At 42.6% G+C, this 23,256-nt stretch overlaps 1 protein-coding gene across 3 annotated transcripts in view; it reads left to right on the forward strand.

The window, feature by feature from the left end:
* The window catches only part of tp63 (tumor protein p63), a 39,399-nt gene extending 19,577 nt beyond the window's left edge, over positions 1–19,822 (forward strand). For 2 of the 3 annotated variants that reach the window (XM_034700922.1, XM_034700929.1), the window contains 11 exons: positions 1,132–1,389; positions 10,213–10,399; positions 10,498–10,613; positions 11,177–11,286; positions 11,381–11,505; positions 11,738–11,820; positions 13,374–13,498; positions 17,034–17,179; positions 17,549–17,696; positions 18,208–18,301; positions 18,401–19,822. In XM_034700922.1, coding sequence (XP_034556813.1) covers positions 1,132–1,389; positions 10,213–10,399; positions 10,498–10,613; positions 11,177–11,286; positions 11,381–11,505; positions 11,738–11,820; positions 13,374–13,498; positions 17,034–17,179; positions 17,549–17,696; positions 18,208–18,301; positions 18,401–18,697 — 1,689 coding nt within the window. In that variant the 3' untranslated portion in view covers positions 18,698–19,822. Of the gene's footprint in view, positions 1–1,131; positions 1,390–10,212; positions 10,400–10,497; positions 10,614–11,176; positions 11,287–11,380; positions 11,518–11,737; positions 11,821–13,373; positions 13,499–17,033; positions 17,180–17,530; positions 17,697–18,207; positions 18,302–18,400 lie in introns of all 3 variants that reach the window. The other variant, XM_034700914.1, reaches the window with a different exon arrangement.
* Positions 19,823–23,256: the final 3,434 nt, after the last annotated feature.

Genomic DNA, 23,256 nt, shown 5'->3' on the forward strand with positions numbered 1-23,256 from the left:
GTCTCCGTATGTTTGTGTGTGTGTGTGTGTGTGTGTGTGTGTGTGTGTGTGTGTGTGTGTGTGTGTGTGTGTGTGTGTGTAATAAAGCAGCAAAGTTGCTTCACAAGTCACTACCTTGGTGCAAAGGTACTTGGTGTAAGTAGTCTGTGTTTTGTTGGTCATCTGGCACACTGCTAACACCTGGCAGCACACTGGGCGTGAGCTGGACAGCTGTGGTCAGCCGTGCTTGGAATAAACAAGAGGCCCTGGAGAGATTAATGACTGTCTAAAGAGCGAGAGCCATGGCACCTCGTCCAGGAATGTGCCATTTATAAATGGAAAGGAATGGGGTGAATGACAAGCAGAGCAGGCAGGAAGGGGCTGGCTTCGACCCAGGTGTATTCTCCATCTTGTTTAAAGAGGAATGGATACCATAACTCCTTTTCTCCAGTCCGAACTCCAGTGACTCTAGACTTGTGACAGATAGTTGCATTTGTAGCAGAATATAAATCCAAGTAAGTAAGGATCACTTTGCAATGGTTTATTTAAAGAACTTTGCATTGACTATTCCTACCATATACACACTTTTGAGGCCAGGGATCTCAGGCGTGTTAACGAGTTCAGGATGGATCCAGACCATAAACACATCACCTGGAATCATGGTTTATGTTACTCTGCTATACCTCTTTTTATTGGGAAACAAGATCCCTTCTTCCTGTAGCATGCTTTCTTCACATGTTTTGGTCTTTCAACACCAGCAGTCACTTGAAATGCAATAACCTGTGATTAGTTTTTGTGTCCTCTCATTGTCAATTCATTTTATCAACACATTTCCACAGCTCATGGCAAAGATTTGAACTAAAACCTTCGACATTTTACTGTTTTAACAGGTTGATTGTCATTTTACTTCAGACTACATAGTAATTTACCAACTGTGTTGTAATGATACTTAAAATTGATAGTTATTGAGTGAGTTTGACCTGCTCTGAATGTTTATGTAGAATAATCTAACAGGTGACATCCAGCACTAAAAAAAGTCCTCTTTCACAATCAAGATTCTTATTCATTTCTGCAACTTCAAATTCTTCTTCGAATATTAACGGATGAAATGTCTGTCTTTGCACCCCCCCTCTGTCTCCACCTCTTCTCTAGTCACAGTATACAAACCTGGGGCTCCTGAACAGCATGGATCAGAGCATCCAGAATAGCGGCTCAACCTCCACCAGCCCCTACAATAACGACCACGCGCAGAACAACGTGACAGCCCCCTCACCCTACGCCCAGCCCAGCTCCACCTTTGATGCCCTCTCTCCCTCACCGGCCATCCCATCCAATACAGATTACGCCGGGCCCCACACCTTTGATGTGTCCTTCCAGCAGTCAAGTACAGCGAAGTCAGCCACCTGGACGGTAAGACATTCATTCATTGAGTAGTTTGTTTAAAGTCTTAAGTCATGGCTGCTATTAGTTCAGCTGAAGAATTAAACAATTCACTTTATTCAGCAGTAGTGTGCTCCAGGTCCAACCATGCAAACACATCCAAACGACTTGGCAACATTTGTTAGGACCAACTTTTACTACAAGAGGGCCTTATTGGACTTATGGTATTGGTATTTAAAACATAACTTCTCCTACATGGTGCTACTTTGCTCCAGTCACCACGTCTCTCTCCTTCATTGTCCTGGTGCTGTAGCAGCGAGTGACCACTGGCCTCAGTCATGATGGGCACACTGCATCTCTGTTGTCTTTATTCTGTGATCACAACATATAAAAGGCATGCATCTCTTTCATTATGTATCTTATGAGCACGTAGACACCTCCATGCAGAGTCTGTCATCACAACTGGTCATCATATGAATCAGTGATCTGTAAGTCAGAGTGGAGGTTAAGAAGAAACTTCTTCCATGAACTCCTTATCTGACAATCTGTGCTCCAGGCAGATTGAAGTGCACTTTATTTGAAAGCCCTGCGTTGCACAACTACATCTGGCAAGGAGGAATGTCACTTGAGATGTATAGCTTCAAATCATGACTAAACCCCAGGCACTTTGTGTAAAGGCATTACCTGATGAAAGAAGTGAAGCTGAAGAGAATGAGTTCACTACACAGACTGTCACCAGGAGAGAAATTCACTCAAACTACATTTTTCATGTCTTTCAGACATATTCCTCATTAAAAACTACTCAAATACGCTCCTCAAATGTACCATCACTTAACTCTAGGTGACGTGTTGATAATGTTCAAACTCCAGCTGACTCACAACTTTGCCAAAGTTCACCAGCACTTTGTTGATGACAGAGGCAAACAGCTTTAACAGTTGGTCCAGGTGTGGTGATGTCCTGAGCGGCTCGCTGTGACCATGTGACTCTGCATAAACCTACACAACCAGCTCCTCCTGCTCTGTCATTACACATGACAGGGCTGAGGGACAGCTGTTGCATCAGAGCCCCACCTGCTCACTTGTTTATGTGTCTGATCTGCACGGCTGTGTGCTGGCACTCTAACCACAAACCACACAAGTTCTGTGAATGAATGCTCCCTAGCGGACATCGCAGGTGACAGACGTGTCCCCGCTGAAATAGATCTGTCATCAAACCGGTGACAGGTTTATATTGAGCATTATTCAGGGGGATCCATAACCGATAATCAAGCTGTCACATTTATGAGGTTCACTTCAGCCATGCATGAAAAGAACCTGGATTTCTAGAGCGCTTTGCAAAATCAGAGTTATAATGAGCTTTAAACATACTGTATATAACAGACTGAAATGATCAGGTTTCAATGGGAATAGAACTAATACAGTGAGGTAAACTATGGGACAAAAACAACAGGTTTTAGTTTAAATTACACTACCAGTCAAAAGTTTGGAAACACATTTTCATTCAACGGTTTTTATTTATTTTAAGTATTTTCAACATTGTAGATTAATACTGAAGACATCAAAACTATGAAATAATCTGGTTTTACCATAATCTGGATTACAACAGTAGTCAAATAGGGCTATCCATTGTGTACTAACCCTACCTCTGAACAACACAACTGATGGTCTCAAACACATTAAGAAGGCAAGTCATTCTACAAATGAACTCTTGACAAGGCTCATGTTCATTAGAAACCATTTCAGGAGACCACTTCATGAAGCAGACTGAGAGAATACCAAGAGTGTGCAAAGCTGTCATGAAGGAAAAAGGGGGCTACTTTACAGAATCTAAAATATAAAACAGATTCTGCTTTGTTTAACACTTTTTTGTTCATTGAATAATTCCATATATGTTCTTTCATAGTTTTGATGTCTTCAGTATTAATCTACAGTGTTTACAATCATTACAATAAATACAAACCCTTGAATGAGAAGGTGTTTCCAAACTTTTGACTGATAGGTACATTAAACCAAGTAAAATCAGCAAAGGTTCATTCACAAAAGTTTTGTTAAAAATAGATTTTGCTGAGGTTTACTGACTTCATCTCCTCATATACATATATAATGGACCCACATTACAAAATTAGTTATTTTTCTGGAATTGAAATGGTGTTAAAATATTTACAATAAGAGTAAGATTGATTAAAATGGTCTTCATAAGCTGTTCCTGCAAAATGTGTCTAATGTGCCTGATGTGAGACCTGCCCAGCTTAACGCGGTGACTTCAACGCGCCATGCCTTCCTACAGGCTGAACTCAGGGAGTGCTGGGCCATCTCTCACCTTGTTCCTTGGCCACGCCGACTGTGGGACTGTGACATTTACCCAATTCCCACAGTGCCTCACTCATCCCTCTCATTTTCACAGTCCCAAAAAACAAAAGTGTTTGTCTGCTGTGCAACCGTGGGGAGGTTAAGAGTGTGGTTTGGAAGAGGCACGCCCCATTAGGACACATCCCCATCATAGACACACATGTAGTGCAACAGACAGTCATAACACATGACGCAAGACTGGTTTGATTGGTCTGACTTAATGTTGAAAAGCAGTAGATGGCTACCTATTATCTCTCCCTGACGCCTCAACTTTATGTTTACCAATTTAAGTCATAATTACCTAAAAATAAACAAAAAGGAAGAGATGTGCTCAGCTGGTTTGCTACTACCAACTGTTTAAACGTCTACTTTAAACATACTGCATCTTTGAGGCTGAAAGAAACAGACAGAATATAACAAAGAAACAAGATCAACAGGTATCAAAAAGGGGTTCATATTTCAGAATAAACAAAAGACTGATTAAAAAAGAGTTCAACATTTAACAATAGCTTAAACGTTGCAAGATGAAAATGTTACAACAATTAAATTATTTTAAAAAACAGTGGAAGAAAATGTTATACAAACATAAGGGATTAAAGCAATGCAGAGACACCTTCAAATTTACTGCTGAATACTCTTTGCACTAATTCATTCAAATACAACAGGTTACTGGTTTAGTTGTTCTTTGCAGATTTCTGTCTTTATTAAAGGAGAGGGAGTTAAAAAGATGAAGTCCACATTGCTCTGGTTTAGACCATTTTAAACTACTTGCACTTTGTAGGTAAATTGGTAAAAATGAAGTTACAATAGTTTAACCAACACGCTACAGAGACTTTGCTCACCAGTCCTTATATTTTATTTTCATGCACAAAAGTGAATCCATAAACATTAAAAAACACATTAGTATTTCAGCTTTGATTTGTATTTAATGTCTGTGTTTCAGTCATCCAGAGAGTAGCTTCTGTGCCGAACAGGACCCCACCTTATTGGCCCCACAGACAGAACACTGTCCAGGGGTCTTTATCTGAAACAGCACCTACACTTACTGTGTCAAGTTGACTTTACAAGAATGTAAAGACATAAAGACATGCACAACTATCAAGGATTACAAACAGAATAACTGCACAGTGATTCAAATGCAGTAAACCACTTTTTTCAACAGCAAGAATAACAATCCCATGAGCCTTTGCTTCGGTTTATTGGACCAGTAAAGAGGCAATTGCTCACATCTGGTTTGCTACAACATGAAAGTAGATACAAAAATTCACAGAGGAAAAAAAAACTTTTAGATAAGTTTGAATAAAAAGGTAAAATGAAAGAACATGGACTTTTTAATATAATTTATGAATTTATAAATTAATGTATTCTTGTATCCTCACAGAAAATGACATTATTGCTTAAGTTTATAATACCAGAACTTTTATTAGTGTTAAAAAAAAAGTTATTTATACACCAAATAAAGGAGGGCTCACTTGTCACATATGAGACTGATCACATTATCTAGGTGCAAGAAAAAGATCACATTTAAATGATCTGTCAAAAGTCAGATGCTGGAACGTCATTTGTAAAAGTCCTGCCTCGCTGAACTTTGTTTCTTGTCCTGCTGATCTTCTGTGATGTCTCAGAGGGATAGAGAGGGAGAGAGAGGGAGAGAGAGGGAGAGAGAGGGAGAGAGAGGGAGAGAGAGGGAGAGAGGGTCATTCTCCTGTTGTGATTATAGTTTTTGTTCCCATCACCGAGGACGCTCCCTCGCCTGATCTCAGGAGATCTTTCGCAAAGCTCCCATAATCTCAGCCCAATAGCTCGACTGCTGGACTGACGGACGGATGGCAGCGAGCCACTGAAGATGTCACCACGGCAGCTTTGCTCTGTGCAAAGATCTGTTAATGCGCCCCCTTTTTGAAGGCCTGCGGGATCTTCCACGGGACTTAGTGGACTGTGTACTGTGCTTTTTGATGACTGTTCTTATGGAGACACACCTAATCCCTAACCCACACCTTAACCTCTTCCTGTCTAGGATGACTGTGACACACACACACACACACACACACACACACACACACAAATAACATTTCCCAGAACTGCTCCCACACAGTTTCCTTGTTGGCACTCCTGCAGTCTCCATAGTGCTCTCCCTTGTATTATGTTGTAAGAACAAAAACACTCAGTGGGGTCAAACTAATACACACGTTGGAGATGTTTTATCTTCTTTGCTTTGCTAAATTAATGGAGTGTCGCAAATGAGGCAGCTATTGTCGGCAACTGATGCAACTATTGTGAGGCTGAAGATTGGTGGTGTTTGCCGTGTGTATTAGCTGCCACCAGGTAAAGCAGTGAAAAGGAGAGGAATGTCACGGTGTGGGCTATCAGTGGGACGCTGCAGAGCTAGGGGGGATTACAGTAATGGATTGAGGGCCTGTAGATAATACTTGTGTAAATACTGTGTGCCTCTTTCCTGAACCCTGTGCTTCTGGAGAGGGTTCTGTCTTTTTGAGAGAGTTAAGCTTGATGGTTGCATCTCACATTGCGCCGGAGGAGGAGGAGGAGGAGGAGGAGAGCCCTCCTGAATGCTCAAAGAGAAGAGTGTTCTAGCGAAAGGCTGCAAGACGCAGCTTGTCCCTGGAACATCTGCGGGCCCGTCCCACGCCTCACGAGATGGGGCTGAGACTTGTTTGTGTCAAGAAGCTTGTCACAACTTGCCCATCATGGAGAGACAAGCCCTGAGAGCTACAGATGGGAAAGGTAGAGGGGAACTTTTTTTAAAAAGGCAAGACTAGAAAAAGTTTTTTTATGATATGGGCGATGGGATTTCTCCATAATCAGCGTGGAAAAGCCCAATCTCTTACAGTTTATATGACAAGATCCTTTTTTTAACAAACAATGCCATGAAGACCCCCGCAGCAACAATTTACCTCAACAGAAACAAGAGTTGTGTTGTAGTGGAATAAAAACAAGGAAAGACATCAGTCTGTCATCAGTTGAAGATTAGTTTTTCTTGGATCAGAACTTACCAAATCCTGACGGAGTTTGTTGGAAGCTCTTAACACAGAAAAACACTGCTGTGTGATGACTGAACTTTGGAGTAACTCAAACATCTTTGCAACTTTATAACTTCTTGGGAGGACGACTAGATCAAACATGAGTTTTTGAAATGACTGGATCACTAAAATAAGTTTATATAAATGTTTAAATCTCAAACCTTACTTTGTTATTGCCTACCTTTAGTTTAAGTTACAGCAATTTAAACCAATCTTTCTGTCCTAGTTCCCCTTGGTGTAACTCAGGGAACAGCAGAGAGCAATCATGATTATTGGAAAGTGTTGATAAAATAATACAGTCATTCTAAGAATTATAATACTGGGATAAGAGGAAATATAAAGGTAATGCTAGTAAGATTAGATCAGCAGCAACACATCACATTCAGGTTCAGTGTTTGATTTTAAAATGTGCACAAAGTCAGGTCAACTTTGCACGACAGACAAGAAAGAAAAAATGCAACATGGTTGAAATGTTGCAGCAAAAAAACTGAACACTTCAGAACGTTACATTTCCCATTATCATGTTTGTTTATTAGTAAATTAGACGGTGGAGGTAGAGGTTTATATAAGCTTGTTTCCCTTACTCATAGTGTGTGCCGGTCAGGAGTGGGCTTGACTGAAAACATTATTTTAAAGGGAACATTTTTGAAAACAGTTTGAAAACCACTGAAGAAAACAAAAGTTCAAATGGCTAACCCAAAGAGTGACAGATATCTGTGTCTTTCAGCGCTGGATACATAAACATGGCGCCACATGACAGTGTACAGGTTTGCCTTGGGACAGGTGTCATCACTTAGATTTGGGGGTAAAGTCAAGAGGCTGAAGACTCTAACATACCATCATTTTTTAATCTAAAAAGTAAAGAGAAGGAACTCTAAAACCTGACATTTCCTTCCAAGAAGCAGGTGTTTCACTTCATCTTGGAGGGAGAAAAGGGAAAAAAAACCTCCTTTGCATTATTGTTGAATTAAACAGGTTTGGGAGAAGCTCTAGGCATGACATGACATGTCAGGTATGAAGAAGACAAGACCAGAGGCGCCAAACAGTGCTTGTTTAAGGCCTGATGTTTGTCAGGACTTGACTTCTGCATGCGCCCGCAGCGCCTGTCAGGGAGAAAAGAACGCTACAGCTATGGGCCTGCCTCAACCTGCGCTGCACGGGAAGTGTATGTGTTCAGGTTTGTGTGTGTGTGTAGTGCATGTGTTTGAAAGTAATTGCACACATGTAGCTCTGTGGAAGCACCTGAACAAATTGTATGTTGCATGCAGTCAGATTATTATAAGGACATATTTTTATTATTACACCGTTAACAAGCTGCAGGCAGATCAATGTGTGTTCCTCTGGCCTGCAGCAGCACTCACAGTAGAATGTAAACAGCTTCATAAGGTCATCCATTATTTTTCTGCCACATGTTCATATTGAGAGCAAAGGTGTCAAAAGTTTCCTGCAAACGTTTTTGTTTCAGATGATCATGATGAAGCAGCGGTGTATTGTTCCCTGTGTGTTACTTGGCTGTGACCAATGAAAGGCTCATAATTACATGTTAACACCTGAGCACCGCACCCTGTGTGAGCCACTGAATCCCATCACTCAACCGGCTGTCCTCCACCCTGAACACTGTTAGCTTTAGCAGGGCGCTGCTCTCAGCAGTCAGCAGCGGCAGCAGCCTCTGCTCTCACTGCTGAGCAAACACGGCTCCAGCAGCACATAGTTGTGTGCACAAAGTTAGTAGCTGGAGGGCTGGGACGGTCCTCTGGTGTTTTGGTGAAAGGTTGAGATAGTGGATATGATCTAAACAAACTTTGGTTGTCGGTCTTAAACAGCTCTGATTAGATCTTACTGCTCTGATTTTTGCCTTCAGCTAAACAAAACCAGCAGCCTGTAATTATTCAAAACACAACACGCTGACCCCATACACCGCTCAGCTCTCTTTTCTCTGTGCCTCCTAATCTTTGTCTCTCTCCTGCTACTTTGCTCTTTTACATCAGTCTCCGTGCTCGACTTCTCCACCTCATTTAGCTGATTGACAGAGGCGTGCAGGGAGTATCAGGTTAGGAGTGAGGGGACAACCATTCATCTCCCTCTTTTCTGGAAAGCTGCTTTGATTGGAGCGAAGAATCAGTTCAGTGGTGTTGACGTACATCTCCGCGAGCTTGAATTGTGCTCTCCAGTCATGTTAACTAGATGTATTTATGCACTTGACACTTCATTTTATTTTTATAACCTCCCTGTCTGCTTTAACATTTAATACTATGATAACAGTGAAAACTAGCAGTGCGATGTGTCAGTTCATCATGTGCATGTACAGTTTATAATGAGGTCACTTGAGGAAAGGAGCTGAGGGTTTGGGTTATTATTAACTCCCCTTTATAGTGGATCTCTGGGTGAAATGCATGGTGGAGTGTGTGAGTGAGACTGTGAGAGGGAGAGATGTGAAGGTGGTGTTTTGGGTTCGTCCTGATGAAAGGAAAGGTTGTGCCTGGGGAGCAGGGTAGAAAATGTCCGTGCCAAAAGCTTGTGTAATATTTAAAGTGAGCACAGACGGGCATCGGGATGAGCGCCTTCTTTTTTAGAAGCTCGTTTAATAGAGGTGGAATTTTTATGTTGCATTGTTCTCCAACAGAGCCTGGAGCGGGTTTTCACAATGTTCACTTTTCTTCACTCAGAAATGAACCTGACAGGAAAATTTTCCCCTCCTACATCCACCCAGCGTCTCCTGCACAGAGAGGGATTTAAAGCTGTGCTTACACAGCAGTGATTTGAATGATTTGTTTGCACAGTTGGGTTATGCCTATTAGTAACAATTCAGTCTTTCTTAATGCTTACTGGTTATCAATCCTTACAGTGCCAGGGATCAAGGTACATCCATTATTCATGACTCCTGGCTTTACACTTGAATGTGTGCCAGCTTGTGAGAGCAACCATCACATTTTGGCGCCAGATTTTCTATACCTGCCGTGATTACGCCTTCATTTCTGCTCTCTGAACTAAAGCAGAGCCTTTTTCATTTTAAATCGGCACTCAACCTTGTGTAGGGTTAGCTTGCCAGCATTCTTCAGAAGCTGTGCGGGATGAGTGGCCATCAGTGTGTTCGGCAGAACACCCCTCCCTTGAAGATGAAAGCCAAGCCCAGTTTAATTGCTGCTGGAGGGGTCCATTTTATGGCGCTCCTCGGAAGTCCCAGAGGCTCTCTGAGACATCTTTGAGGTTGCCCAATACACACTTGCAGCACCAAAACTTGGGTGTGTGTGTGTGTGTATATGTGTGTTTATTTAAGTAGGTCATAATCACAGTCTTGTATGTAACCCCTTTCTGCCTGAGGAGGGACTAGAAGTGCACAGTTCAGGCAACAGGTGTTACACATATTAATCTGTGCTTTTAGAATTTAACCCTAAAAGTTGTTCAATCTTGAAGACGAATCACTGGATGGTTTTATAATCTGTGTCTTGTATTTTCTCTGTTCCAGTACTCCACAGACCTGAAGAAGTTGTACTGTCAGATTGCCAAGACGTGTCCCATCCAGATCAAAGTCCTGACCACCCCACCTCAAGGAGCTGTTATCCGAGCCATGCCAGTTTATAAAAAAGCCGAACACGTGACCGAGGTGGTGAAACGCTGCCCAAACCATGAGCTGAGCCGCGAGTTCAACGACGGTTAGTTCTTTAAAACTTCCTTAAAAAACAGTCTCTGTTGTTTCTGTAATCATTGTTTCCCGATGGAGTTGTATTGACAAGACTCATGTTGCTTCCAGGTCAGATCGCTCCCCCAAGCCACCTAATTCGTGTCGAGGGGAACAACCACGCCCAGTATCTGGAGGACTCTATCACTGGAAGACAGAGCGTACTAGTTCCCTACGAACCTCCACAGGTGAGCTGTCTGTCATCATGGAGCGAGGAGAGCTGAATGCCCTGTCAGTTACACCTCAGCACCTCTGTCTGCACTGCCTGATAGAGCAGTGACAGACTCTCTGATACCCCTGCCTCTCACGTCCAGCCACTCAGTCCTGACAGGCAGCAACTGCTGTCCCTTAAAGACCCTCAGAAGGATATAGTCCTTTGTTTATTTTCTGTTAGTTTAAAGGTTTAGTTAGCTAATTATAAAACAAACAAACAGAAGTTAAACTCAAAACTGAAAGGAAGCCAAAATTTTGTTTTTTACAGTTAAAAAAGGACAAAGACTGAAAGAAGCTAACTCTGTCTGCACAATTTGACTTCTCACAGCATCAGATGCTCCTGAAGACCTCTTATTTCTAAGCCGCCTTATTCCATACCTCTGGAATGAGCTGTGGATAATATAAATAAGTGATCTGCTGCTTTTAAATACTAGTTTAACAGTAACAAAGTACAACTGTGCAGGGTCCAATCTCCTGTTTCAACGTGGTGTCTGTCCTGTATGTGCTACTCACCATCAGTGTGTTCCTTCTCTCTCAGGTGGGGACAGAATTCACCACAATCTTGTACAACTTCATGTGCAACTCAAGCTGTGTCGGCGGGATGAACAGACGCCCGATCCTCATCATCGTCACTCTGGAAACCAGAGAGTAAGAGCACAAGATGCATCACACCACATCTTCCTCTTCCTCATTAACTATCTGTCTATGGATGGTTACTCACCTCCTTTGTCTCCCTCCCCAGTGGCCAAGTACTAGGACGCCGCTGCTTCGAGGCCAGGATCTGCGCCTGCCCAGGCCGAGACAGAAAGGCGGATGAGGACAGCATCCGCAAGCAACATGTAACAGATGGATCAAAGAGCAGTGAGGGTACGAAGCGCCGTAAGTAGGGCAGGGGCTGGTGATGGGCTGATGAGCTTTAGTTTTAGCTGACATGCTGCCAGTGTTGAGGACCCTAAAACCTCCGCACCCACTAACACCTCCAGCTCAGTGAATGCAACCGCCACCTTCCTCCTTTTTGCTTTGAACCTCTTGCTCTATCGTAAGCCAACTGATCACAAAATAACAAAAATACTCACACTCTTTTTTTCCGTCTTTCCAGCTTTCCGCCAGGTCTCCCACGGCATACAGATGTCCGCCATCAAGAAGAGAAGATCTACAGATGAGGAGGTTTTTTGTTTGCCTGTGAGTATCACATGAATATTTCAGGGATTTGCTTTTAAGGTTCCATATAATGAATCACAGTCGCCTATACACAAATACTCGAGTCCTCCTCCAGCCTAGCAACCCTGAGTACATTAAAAAGCCTCTGCATTGTCTCTGCAGCCCTCCTGCTGGGAAACATGGCTTCTGCAAGGCGATGTGAATTGGCTCCTGTGGAGATGTAACAACAGGAGTGATTTGCATAAACAAGCATGCAAAACCACGCCTTCCTTATATGCTATTGTGGATCTGCTGACATGGCCAACCACATAATAAGAATAACACTCACATGTTAAAGTACAACTGAGAGACATGTTCTGAAGCGGCCCTGGTCCCTTAGACACAACATACACTACCAGTCAAAAGTTTGTAAACACCTTCTCATTCAAGGGTTTGTATTTATGTTAATTATTGTAATCACTGTAGATTCATACTGAAGACATCAAAACTATGAAAGAACATATATGGAATTATTGAATGAACCAAAAAGTGTTAAACAAAGCAGAATCTGTTTTATATTTTAGATTCTGTAAAGTAGCCCCCTTTTTCCTTCATGGCAGCTTTGCACACTCTTGGTATTCTCTCAGTCTGCTTCATGAAGTGGTCTCCTGGAATGGTTTCTAATGAACATGAGCCTTGTCAAGAGTTCATTTGTAGAATGACTTGCCTTCTTAATGTGTTTGAGACCATCAGTTGTGTTGTTCAGAGGTAGGGTTAGTACACAATGGATAGCCCTATTTGACTACTGTTGTAATCCAGATTATGGTAAAACCAGATTATTTCATAGTTTTGATGTCTTCAGTATTAATCTACAATGTTGAAAATAATTAAAATAAATAAAAACCATTGAATGAGAAGGTGTGTCCAAACTTTTGACTGGTAGTGTATGTCTGGCATTTCAGGCCTACATTAATAAACATGTAGGCCTTTTAAGTAACTCTTAGCACTGTAATAGGTGCCATCCCAGTTCTGGGTCAGATTCTAGACCATATGAAATAGAGTACTGGGACAGGTTCTGCTGGAGTGGTCGACATGTTTGTTTTGGTGTTTTTCCGCCTCTACATCCATCAGCCAGCCAGTCAGCGCCTCTTTATTATAGCACCACTGCCCACTCTGATCACTGCAAGGATAATTCAACTGAATACAAAACCTTGCTTAAGAGACAACTAGGACATTTTGTAAATAGCTAAGGAAACCATTATATTGAACCTTTGAAGAATTGTCCTTATTGTAAAAATAAGGTAGTTATTTTGAAAGGGTTTAAGATGGGTTTATATGTAGACATAAACCACAACAAACCTTCAAGGTACTTTCTTCTCAATTAAAGAATGCACAAATCATTTAAACAAATAAAAAAAACACTACTAAGAAGAAAAGTTCATACTGAATGGTCTTTTTTACTCATTTCTTTTTGTGTTGAACAGTTTTTTTTTTTAAAAACTAAAAAATTTGCAGTGACAATAAAAATATTTAAACCTAAAGTGTACCTGATCTGTTTGCTAACTGCTTCTCTGTCTTTGCTTTTTCTCTCACAGATTAAAGGCCGTGAAATTTATGAGATTTTGGTAAAAATCAAAGAGTCTCTGGAGCTCATGCAGTTCCTGCCGCAGCACACTATAGAGTCATACAGACAGCAGCAGCAGAATCTCCTACAGAAACAGTGAGTACATGTTTACATCCAGTAACAGCTGTTTGTTCTCAGACAGACCTCCAGCACATGCAAGGGTCACCCTCAGATCAACCTCCATGGTGTTGAATCGCTTGTTCGCTCCGACTGCAGTGATTCAGCTTGAAATGATTGACTTGTTTCTGCACCGATAAAGGCTTTGCATGAGATTTCTTGATTCTGTTTTTTACAGCCGTTGAAGCATTGCAGCCTTCAAGTAAGCGTTGATCATAATTGCCCAAAAATGGCTCTTGTTTAGTTTTTCCCAGCAGCCTTTGCTCAGTGCTGGCAAATCAGAGGGTGAGCCTTGCATCAAGTAGAGCTGTTTTTTTCCCCCTCTTCTCATGGGACATGAGCCAGATCCAATGAATCGTGACAAACGTACTTGCCTAAGCTTTGTTAACGAGAAGTTTTCAAAAGATTGGTGGTAACACCTTTGGGTGCTTTGCCAGAGGTTTGCACAACAGCAGCACCCAACAAAATCCGTGCCTCGGCTTCATCTATTTATCTCAGGCATAATTAAAAGTGTCTCAGACACACATGTTCACACACTCTTTTCCTCGTTCACGCCCATTTCACTATAAGCTATGGAAAAGAGGAGAGGGTGTAAATGATAGTTTGACAGCCCTGTGATGATAATTACTGCTTATGTTATCGTTTCCCATTAAGAGACTGGCAGGCAGCCGCACGGTGAGATAGCGCTGCTTTCGCTGCTTTCTGCTTTATTCCTGTTTGGTGCTGCGGACCTGTTGCTGTCAGGCCAAAGCAGTTCTATTTAATAAGGTCAATCCTGATAAAGCTCTTCTGGACATGTTGAAAAAAACAAGATGCATCACATGTTTCAGGGGATTTGTGGAACCTTTTTTATTGTTAACACTTAAATTTAGAATTTTTGAAGGAACATATTTTCATGATTGGGTTATAAAGTTTATATAAGTGAAGCCAAGCCTGCATTCTTTCTAACGACCAGCAGGGGGCAGCTCCACAGGTTTCAAAAAAGAAGTCCTATTGTAGAGAAATGAACCCAGGAATAGATATCGTACTAAAAGGTTTATGTTCTCTGTAGTTTAAAGACTTCTTCACTGTAGCATGATGTTCATGTTGTAAATCGTGGTCCCATTTAGAGTGAAATAGATGCTAAAGAAGCATACACATGAAGGCGTGGCTATCAGGGATTGACATGACACTTCCAAGTCATGGTAGCTTCTTTCACTTCTTTTCTATCTGTGTGGTTTTCATGCATGTTCTCTTTGTATCATCTTCATGCTTGTAGCCTCTCTTCTGTCATTAACAGCTCCTTCAGTGTTCCTGTCTCAGTGTTTGAAATAAAAGGTTCTGTTAACAGAAAATGTTTCAGGCCTTTTCTTCCTCCTCTCTGTAAATGTAAAAAAGAAACAGCAGACAACACACCAGTACTGATCTGTGTTCCTAGAGTGCCACCTTCTGGGCAAAGACAGTACTGCAAACCTTCCGTGTACTAAAGAACACAAACTTTGTGCTCCTCTTTCTTTCTGTAGATCCCACGTCATCTCTGTTTTTAACCTCTGGGCCTCCTCGAGGTCTCTCCTCTCTCCTCTTCTTTCAGCGAGCCCTTATTTGTGCTCTCTCTTCTCTCTGGTTCCTCCCTCACAGTCTGATAAAAACTCGCCTGGGTAGCCAGATCATGGAACCTGCAGGAGAGCAAAGGCGGCGCTGCAGCTCCTCCTGAAACTCTGCCACACATTCCTCCTCCTCCTCCTCTTCCTCCTCCTCCTCCACCTGAGCTACATGGACCTCCACTCTGTCTCCTTTTACCCACTTTGGTTTTTCTGATCTACTGATTTTCTGCCTCTCCTGGTATTCAGGGGACTTGACACTTTCTATGTTTGATGGACTATCACTCATGCAGGCTGTAGCCCTACATGCTGGATGAAGTTTTTAATGGTTACTCTAAAAGCTCTACTTAAATCAGAGTCTCAACTTTCAGGACTGATTTGCATGCATCGTTTTATCTCTTCTGATATCCTGCAGGGTGCCTCACTTTTGTTTGAGCGATCCCTGTTGTTTTTTTTTGTGTGTGTGCCTGTGTTAGTAATCTGTCGCTTAGACTCTGTTACACATTTGTCCCGTTCAGCCTCTTCTGACGGCTGAACTTAGACAGGAACCAAGCCTAAATGATCCTCACAGAGCGAACAGAGCTCACTACAGTGAATGTGTTTCTGCATTTTGCATCTGGACGAGAGCTGGACTCATAAAATCTATATTTCAAGGTGTTCAGTGGGATGGAGAGACTTTATTACTATACTGAGATTTGTTTTGCTGATGCTGGTCATGTTTTATAAAGTCACTGCAGGACAGTTTGTGTGTTTGAACGGCAGATGTGCACTCTGTGATTTAATCAGAGCAGGTCTGTTTGAAACAGATTATGATGTTATTTTTGTGGCGCTGCTCTCTCGTCTGTCATGAATAAATAAAACGGCTTTCTTTGTTTGAACTCTGTCCTTTCATTAACTGCTTTGCCATCTCATTAAAATGTGTTATGTTGTAGGATAGCTGGACCAATATTGATTTCTAAGGGAAGTCATCACTGATTACAGATCAGTGGACTTAAAGTCTTCTGATGGAAAAACTACATAATGACTTCAACTCTGAATTCACTGAGTGTTGTCTTCAGATATTATGAGGCAATTTGGTATGTTAATCACAAATACAGAGAGGAAGTCTGAAATGTGTACTGATATGTGTACTGAAATGCACTGATATTAAAAACTTTCACTCAACATGAACTAACTTAATTTTTATATTGTTCTTTTTTAAACTCTGCTCTGTATGGTGACCTTGAGTGCTAAGAAAGGGACCTTTAAATAAAATGCATTATCATTATTATTATTATTATTATTATTATTATTATTATTATTATTATTATTATTAACTATGCCTCGCTTGATTTAGAAATGTGTCTTCACTTAGTTTATCCAGCAGAGGGAGGTACAACTTCAAACTTTTACTCTAGTCCTGCAGCACGGGTAACAGAGCATCTAGTGGTCTGCACTAGAATTAGAACTTGTTGACAATAAATAACATTAAATGTTCTGAATGAAACAGTGTAAGAGAAGCATCCTCTGTGTACCTGTGCATAGTCATTTCGGGGCTGAAAAGTTTCAAAATACACCTTTAAAAAAGTTTATTTAATGTATGTGATCAGAGAATTTCTCTCCCTCTAAATTAAGTTGGATGCTGGTCTCAGAAATCCCAGACTGGTCCTGCTTTACAGTTTTTCTACTTTTTAATTTCTGTCAAATAAAGTTTGTAATTGTTGATATTTTTATTTATTAAAAAATATATATGTAGTTGGTCGGCCCATTTATGTCAGTGGGTGTCTTGTTAGAGGAAACCTTCTTTATTTATGGGCTTAAAAACTTACTGTAATATTTGAAATGCTATTTTCAGTTCTGCTCCTCAGATCATTTCTTGATGTCTGTACTTGAAGGTAAACCCTGATCAGTTTTTTGTCATTAACCTAACCATCTCCTCCTCTCCCCCACACCAGGACGTCGATGCCGTCACAGCCATCCTACGGCTCAATGTCCCCGACTCATGGAAAAGTCAACAAGCTGCCCTCCGTCAGCCAGCTCATGAACCCCCAGCAGAGAAACACACTCACCCCGTCCGGCATGTCTGGAGGCCTGACTGACAGTAAGTGTGTCCCTTTGTTCTTCTTCCTGTCTAACTCAGACTGTCCCCCTCCTCCCCTCCTCTCTCTCCACCTGGTCGTCCCGTCCCTCCTGGGCTGATTGTAGACTCTCAGAGGTAGCGTGTCCAGGCAGGCAGGGTGGGACCTGAACACCTCTCAGCCCCCCTGACAGAAAGCTTCCTCCTTAGAAAGAATGTGATCCCTGTGAGACTGTCCTGCAGGACCTGTTGTGATGCATCATGTGTCATGTTGAGAGTAACCTCTGCATGCCCCCCCTCCCCTCCCTCTGATGTGTTTCAGTTGACGTTACGTAATCTGTAAATCTCAGAGCAGTAAGAGAAAGCTCACAGCAGATGCTTTTGTCTCTGCAGTGACTCCTATGATGGGTTCTCACATCCCCATGAACGCTGACATGAGTTCACTGAGCCCCACACACGCACTGCAGCCACAGCTCCCCCTGGTGCCTTCCTCCCACTGTACCCCCCCTCCTCCATATCCCATGGACAGCAGCATCTCCAGGTACCTCACAAATCCACATGGGACACATCTACAGCTTGCTTTTCCCACGATAATTACGCATTACTTCCATTCACAAAATCAGAAAAGTAGCATGTAAAAGATATAAATGACACTGAATTTAGTGCAGTAAATAAGATAACCACAAATGTAGTAAAAGCACAAAATAATGTCAGAGCAAAGTTTCAGGATCAGAGTGATTTAAAGATTCAGAGCTTCAACTGGGGGTCCCTCTGCCTCCAGAAATGATTGTGGATTCACTTTTAGAAGTTGGATTATAAAGAAACGTATTATTGTTATTATGATGTGAACCTCTGTAGTATCTACCTCATGTTGTCAGCCTCAATATCTACTTCAGTTCTATGGCATGATGTTATTTGTCAGGCTTCCACACAAAAAATATAACTGATAAATCCATGCAGGCCCTGAACTGTATAACAATGAGTTTGTGTTGTGAAGTCAGCTGTATGAAACAGAGAACACAGGTCTGAACCTCTCCTCTGCTCTCTCACAGCTTCCTTATTCGGCTGGGCTGCGCAGGCTGCTTGGACTACTTCACAGCACAGGGCCTAACCAACATCTACCAGATTGAGAACTATAACATGGAGGTGAGCCCTTGCCTATCCAACACGAGTCATATGATGGGTTAGAGAGAAGATTGGCTCCCCCTGCAAAACTAATGCTCCCTCCTGTGTAATGACCATTAGGATCTGTCCAGGCTGAAGATCCCCTTGGAGTTCCAGCACATGATCTGGAAGGGCATCATGGAGCACCGACAGGCCATGGATTTTTCCCCACCCCCCCACATAGTGCGCACCACCAGCGGGGCGTCCGCCGTCAGCATGGGCGGCTCCGAGGCGCGAGGCGAGCGTGTCATTGACGCCGTACGCTTCACCCTGCGCCAGACCATCTCCTTCCCGCCACGCGACGAGTGGTCCGACTTCTCCTTCGACCTGGATTCTCGTCGCAACAAACAGCAGCGCATCAAGGAGGAGGGAGAGTGAAACCACTGCGGTCTTCCCCCACGCGTTCTTGTTTCAAACTTCACGCCTGCTGTACGAACATTTCATTTGGAAAAAAAAAAAACTTGGTATTAGTGCAAATACTGCTGAGAACAAAACGCATTTTACATAGAAGTGCACTTATTCTCATTTGTTGTGGTTCAAAGGTGCATTTTATTTTGTTCGATTTCTTGAGAGCACTTCAGAAATGTTGATGATTTCAATGTAGAGTTTTTAAGTGTTCGTGATTCATTCCTGCGGTAAAGCATGACTGGAAGCAAACCTTTCATTACAGGGCTTATAAGGGCTTTTATTTGTGCTACAAAATGTATTTTATTATGTAACAGACTTCTGAGTTTTCTGGCTAGTCGAGTACACTGGTTTTCCCTGGAGGCAGAAGTCAGCGTTGATTGTAAACATTTCAAACATTTCCTGTCAGAAGTATTAAGTCAAGTGAGATTCATCTTGTTTTCTGTTGTAATTTCTACTTTTTGCTTTTTTATGTCTGTTGTGAGACCAACGCTTCACCGTTTTGTGTCAGGTTTGAAGTATGTGTGTTAAAGTGACAGATGGTTCTTCATTTGATGTAGCCACATATAGGCCGAATGCTCTTGACCCAGTGTTTCACAGTAAATATAATGACTGATGTCCTTTTTGTTTTTCGTGCTTGATCTCAGAGTGTTTTCTCTGCAGCAGATGCCTTGTTCAAGTATTTTTGTATCCTTAACTACGTGCTGGTAGAGGTTTATTTCATTTGATGACTGGCCAAAACCGATGATTTATTGTATATAAATTTGTATAGTTCTTTTATTTTAAAGTCTCCCTCAAGAAAATGAGTGATTTCATCCTGGATCAAGACAAAGTGATGTGAATATTGTTTGGTAGCTTCACCACTGCCAACAATGTTTGTGTTAAAAGGAGACCTAACAGTGTGTATGTGTGTGTGTGCGTGTGTGTTCTTACACTCCACCAGCCCATGTCGTTTCAAGTAGCCAGCATTATTAGGAAGCAGAAACAGTCTGCATTTTCATATTTTTGTACAATGTGTTGTAAATATGTTCCAATATATCAAGGCTATTTTGATATAAATCTGAAATAAATATCAATACTTGCTTTACTGCATGTTTATATTCCTTTGTGTTGTGATTATTTCAAGTGTGGCTTCACTCCAACTCCTTTAAACAGTCACTGTCACTGCTGTCACACCACCGACCCTCTTTATGACATTCAGTGTATGAAATCTGAACCTCTCTCCTGTTTATGACAGAACTAGGATATGAATTTTATTCTGAGGGTCATGTTCCTTAAAACACCAAATGAGTGAATTCTCATGAGACTTCAGAGCAGCCTGCAGGCTCATCCTGGGATTACTCCGACACACAGTTACCTCACAATGTCAAACTTTGCCCACGTTTAGTCTTGACATCCAACATTTTATCTTCCATCCATGATTGGGTCGCAGCATTGGGAGGCAGTAGTCTGAGGAACTCGACCCAGACATCCCTCTCCCCAGGACAACCTCCAGCTCCTCCTGGGGAATCCCGAGGCGTTCTCAGGCCAGATGGGATATGTAGTCCCTCCACCGAGTTCTGGGTCTACTTTGAGGTTTAAATCTGTAACTATGACAAAGCATAATACTACCTAAAGTAGACAGATCATAAGAATATGAGCAAACAGCTGATACCTCCACCATCCAGCAGACAGAGCAACTTTATTCATGTAAAAAAACAAATCCTTTCACTTTCAAAACTCCAGAAACTGCTCTCCAACAACTTTAAAATCAGCAAATATTTATAAAACAATTACATTTTTTTAGTACCAACATTTGATATTTATCTTCTCACTATTTTCAATAAAATAGATTTGCAAATCATCAAAATCCGTTTTTATTAACACTTTAAAAACTGTTAGTAACTGAGGTTTAAGTTCTTAATGAAGCAGCAGGTCAGCTGTTGTGTGATGGAGCATTGAGTGACAGTCAGAGGGTTACGTAATAGATATTCAGATATTAAAATGTAGATAATTTAATGTAAACATCAGACTTTCTAAAAGGTATGAAATCTTATTCCCTAGTGCACACCTAGTTGAAGTCATGGCAACAGAACGAGGTGACGTTTGACCCGAGGTCACGTTAGGGCATCAGGACTTTCAGAAAGTCTCATTTTCTCCTGGACTTCACCAAAGTTGGCCTCCTAGTTGGCCTCCTAGTTGGCCTCCGTGTTGGCCTCCGTGTTGGCCTCCGTGTTGGCCTCCGTGTTGGCCTCCTTGTTGGCCTCCTTGTTGGCCTCCGTGTTGGCCTACGTGTTGGCCCCCGTGTTGACCTCCGTGTTGGCCTCCGTGTTGGCCCCTGTGTTGGCCTCCGTGTTGGCCTCCGTGTTGGCCCCCGTGTTGGCCTCCGTGTTGGCCTCCGTGTTGGCCTCAGTGTTGGCCTACGTGTTGGCCTCCGTGTTGGCCTCCAAGTTGACCTCAGTGTTGGCCTACGTGTTGGCCTCCGTGTTGGCCCCCGTGTTGACCTCCGTGTTGGCCTCCGTGTTGGCCTCCGTGTTGGCCTCCGTGTTGGCCTCCATGTTGGCCCCCGTTTTGGCCTCCGTGTTGGCCCCCGTGTTGGTCCCCGTTTTGGCCTCCGTGTTGGCCTCCTAGTTGGCCTCCGTGTTGGCCCCCGTTGGCCCCCGTGTTGGCCTCTGTGTTGGCCCCCGTGTTGGCCTCCTAGTTGGCCTCCGTGTTGGCCTCCGTGTTGGCCTCCGTGTTGGCCTTCGTGTTGGCCTCCTAGTTGGCCTCCGCGTTGGCCTCCGTGTTGGCCCCCGTGTTGGCCTCCGCGTTGGCCTCCGTGTTGGCCCCCGTGTTGGCCCCCGTGTTGGCCTCTGTGTTGGCCTCCGTGTTGGCCTCCGCGTTGGCCTCCGTGTTGACCTCCGCGTTGGCCTCCGTGTTGGCCTCCGTAAATAAAGTTAAATAATGTTAAATTGTTACAGAGTAGACAGATAATGATATTTTATTTGAACGTTCTGAAAGAAGAAGTGTAGCTTTTAACAATTCCGCATTGGACAATATAAGTTGACGTTCCTTCTGATGGCGTAGAAAGCCCTTCTGGCCTTGTCTCTCAGGTCGTTCACAGCGCTGTTACAGTTACCTGTGGTGCTGATGTTAAGGCCTAGGTAAGTCTACTTCCTCGTGTGTTCAATTTCAACAGTATCTAGAAAGAATCTCAATGTGTGGTGTTGGAGGCTGTTTCTTTTTTGGAAAATCATGATCTTGGTTTTGGATAGATTGACTGTCAAGGCCCAGGTCTGGGAGAAACTGTGCAGAAGGTCCAGGTGCTGTTGTAGCCCCTCTTTGGTTGGAGATAGGAGCACCAGGTCATCTGTGTACAGTAGGCATTTAACTTCAGAGTCTAACAAGGTTAGACCGGGTGCCACAGACTCTTCTAATGCCTTTGCCAGTCCATTGATGTAGATCTTAAAGAGGGTTGGGCTTAAACTACATCCTTGTCTCACCCCCGGCTTTGTTGGAAGAAGTCTGTGTGTTTTTTGCCAATTTTTACCGCACGTGTTGTATGTGTACATGGATTTAATGAGTTCATAGGATTTTCCCCCCCAACTCCACTCTCTAATAGTTTGTACAGTAGACCATCGTGCCAAATTGAGTCGAAAGCTTTTTTAAAGTCAACGAAGCAGGAGAAAACTTTGCTTTTCTTTTTGTTAATTTGGTTGTGGATTAGGGTGCTAAGAGTGAAGACGTGGTCTGTTGTATGATAATTTGGTAAAAAGCCAATCTGTGATTTGTTGAGGACATTATTTTGGGTGAGGAAATGTAGGAGTCTGTGGTTTATGATCATACAGAGGATTTTTCCCAGGTTGCTGTTGACACAGATCCCACGGTAGTTATTGGGGTCAAATTTGTCTCCGCTTTTGTGAAGAGGTGTTATTAGTCCTTGGTTCCAAATATTGGGGAAGATCCTGGAACTAAGGACAACGTTAAAGAGTTTTAGAATAGCCAATTGAAATTTGAGGTCTGTAAACTTTATCATTTCATTGTGGATTCCATCAATACCACAGGCCTTTTTAGATCTCAGGGACTGGATTTTGTCCTGAAGTTCTTTGAGTGTGATTGGAAAATCCAAGGGGTTCTGATATTCTTTAATAGTGGACTCTAGACTTTGTTGTTTCTCTTGTATGTGTGTTTTGTTCTTTATTCTGCTCTATTGGGCCAAAAAGATTGGAGAAGTGGTTTACCCATACGTCTCCATTTTGGATCGGTAGGTCTTCTTGTTGTTGTTTGTTTAGAGTATAAGACTCAGTCTTACCCCACCTTAATCCACCATGAGCATTGCACCTTGCAGTATTTAGCTAGTTACAGCGGAGAGGACAAATTTCCTTTAACAGGCAGAAACCTCGAGCAGAACCAGACTCATGTTAGACACACATCTGTCTCGACCGAGTTGGGTCTGGAAAGAAGGATAGAGGAGAATAAGAGAGAGAGGGAGCGGTGATAGTGATGAGACGAGTAGTAGCTGTTGCTGCTGGAGTCCAGCACGTCCGTATCAGCTGGAGTCTGGAATGTCCACA

The sequence above is a fragment of the Notolabrus celidotus genome, chromosome 2, assembly GCF_009762535.1.
Source record: "Notolabrus celidotus isolate fNotCel1 chromosome 2, fNotCel1.pri, whole genome shotgun sequence".
Classification (NCBI taxonomy): domain Eukaryota; kingdom Metazoa; phylum Chordata; class Actinopteri; order Labriformes; family Labridae; genus Notolabrus; species Notolabrus celidotus.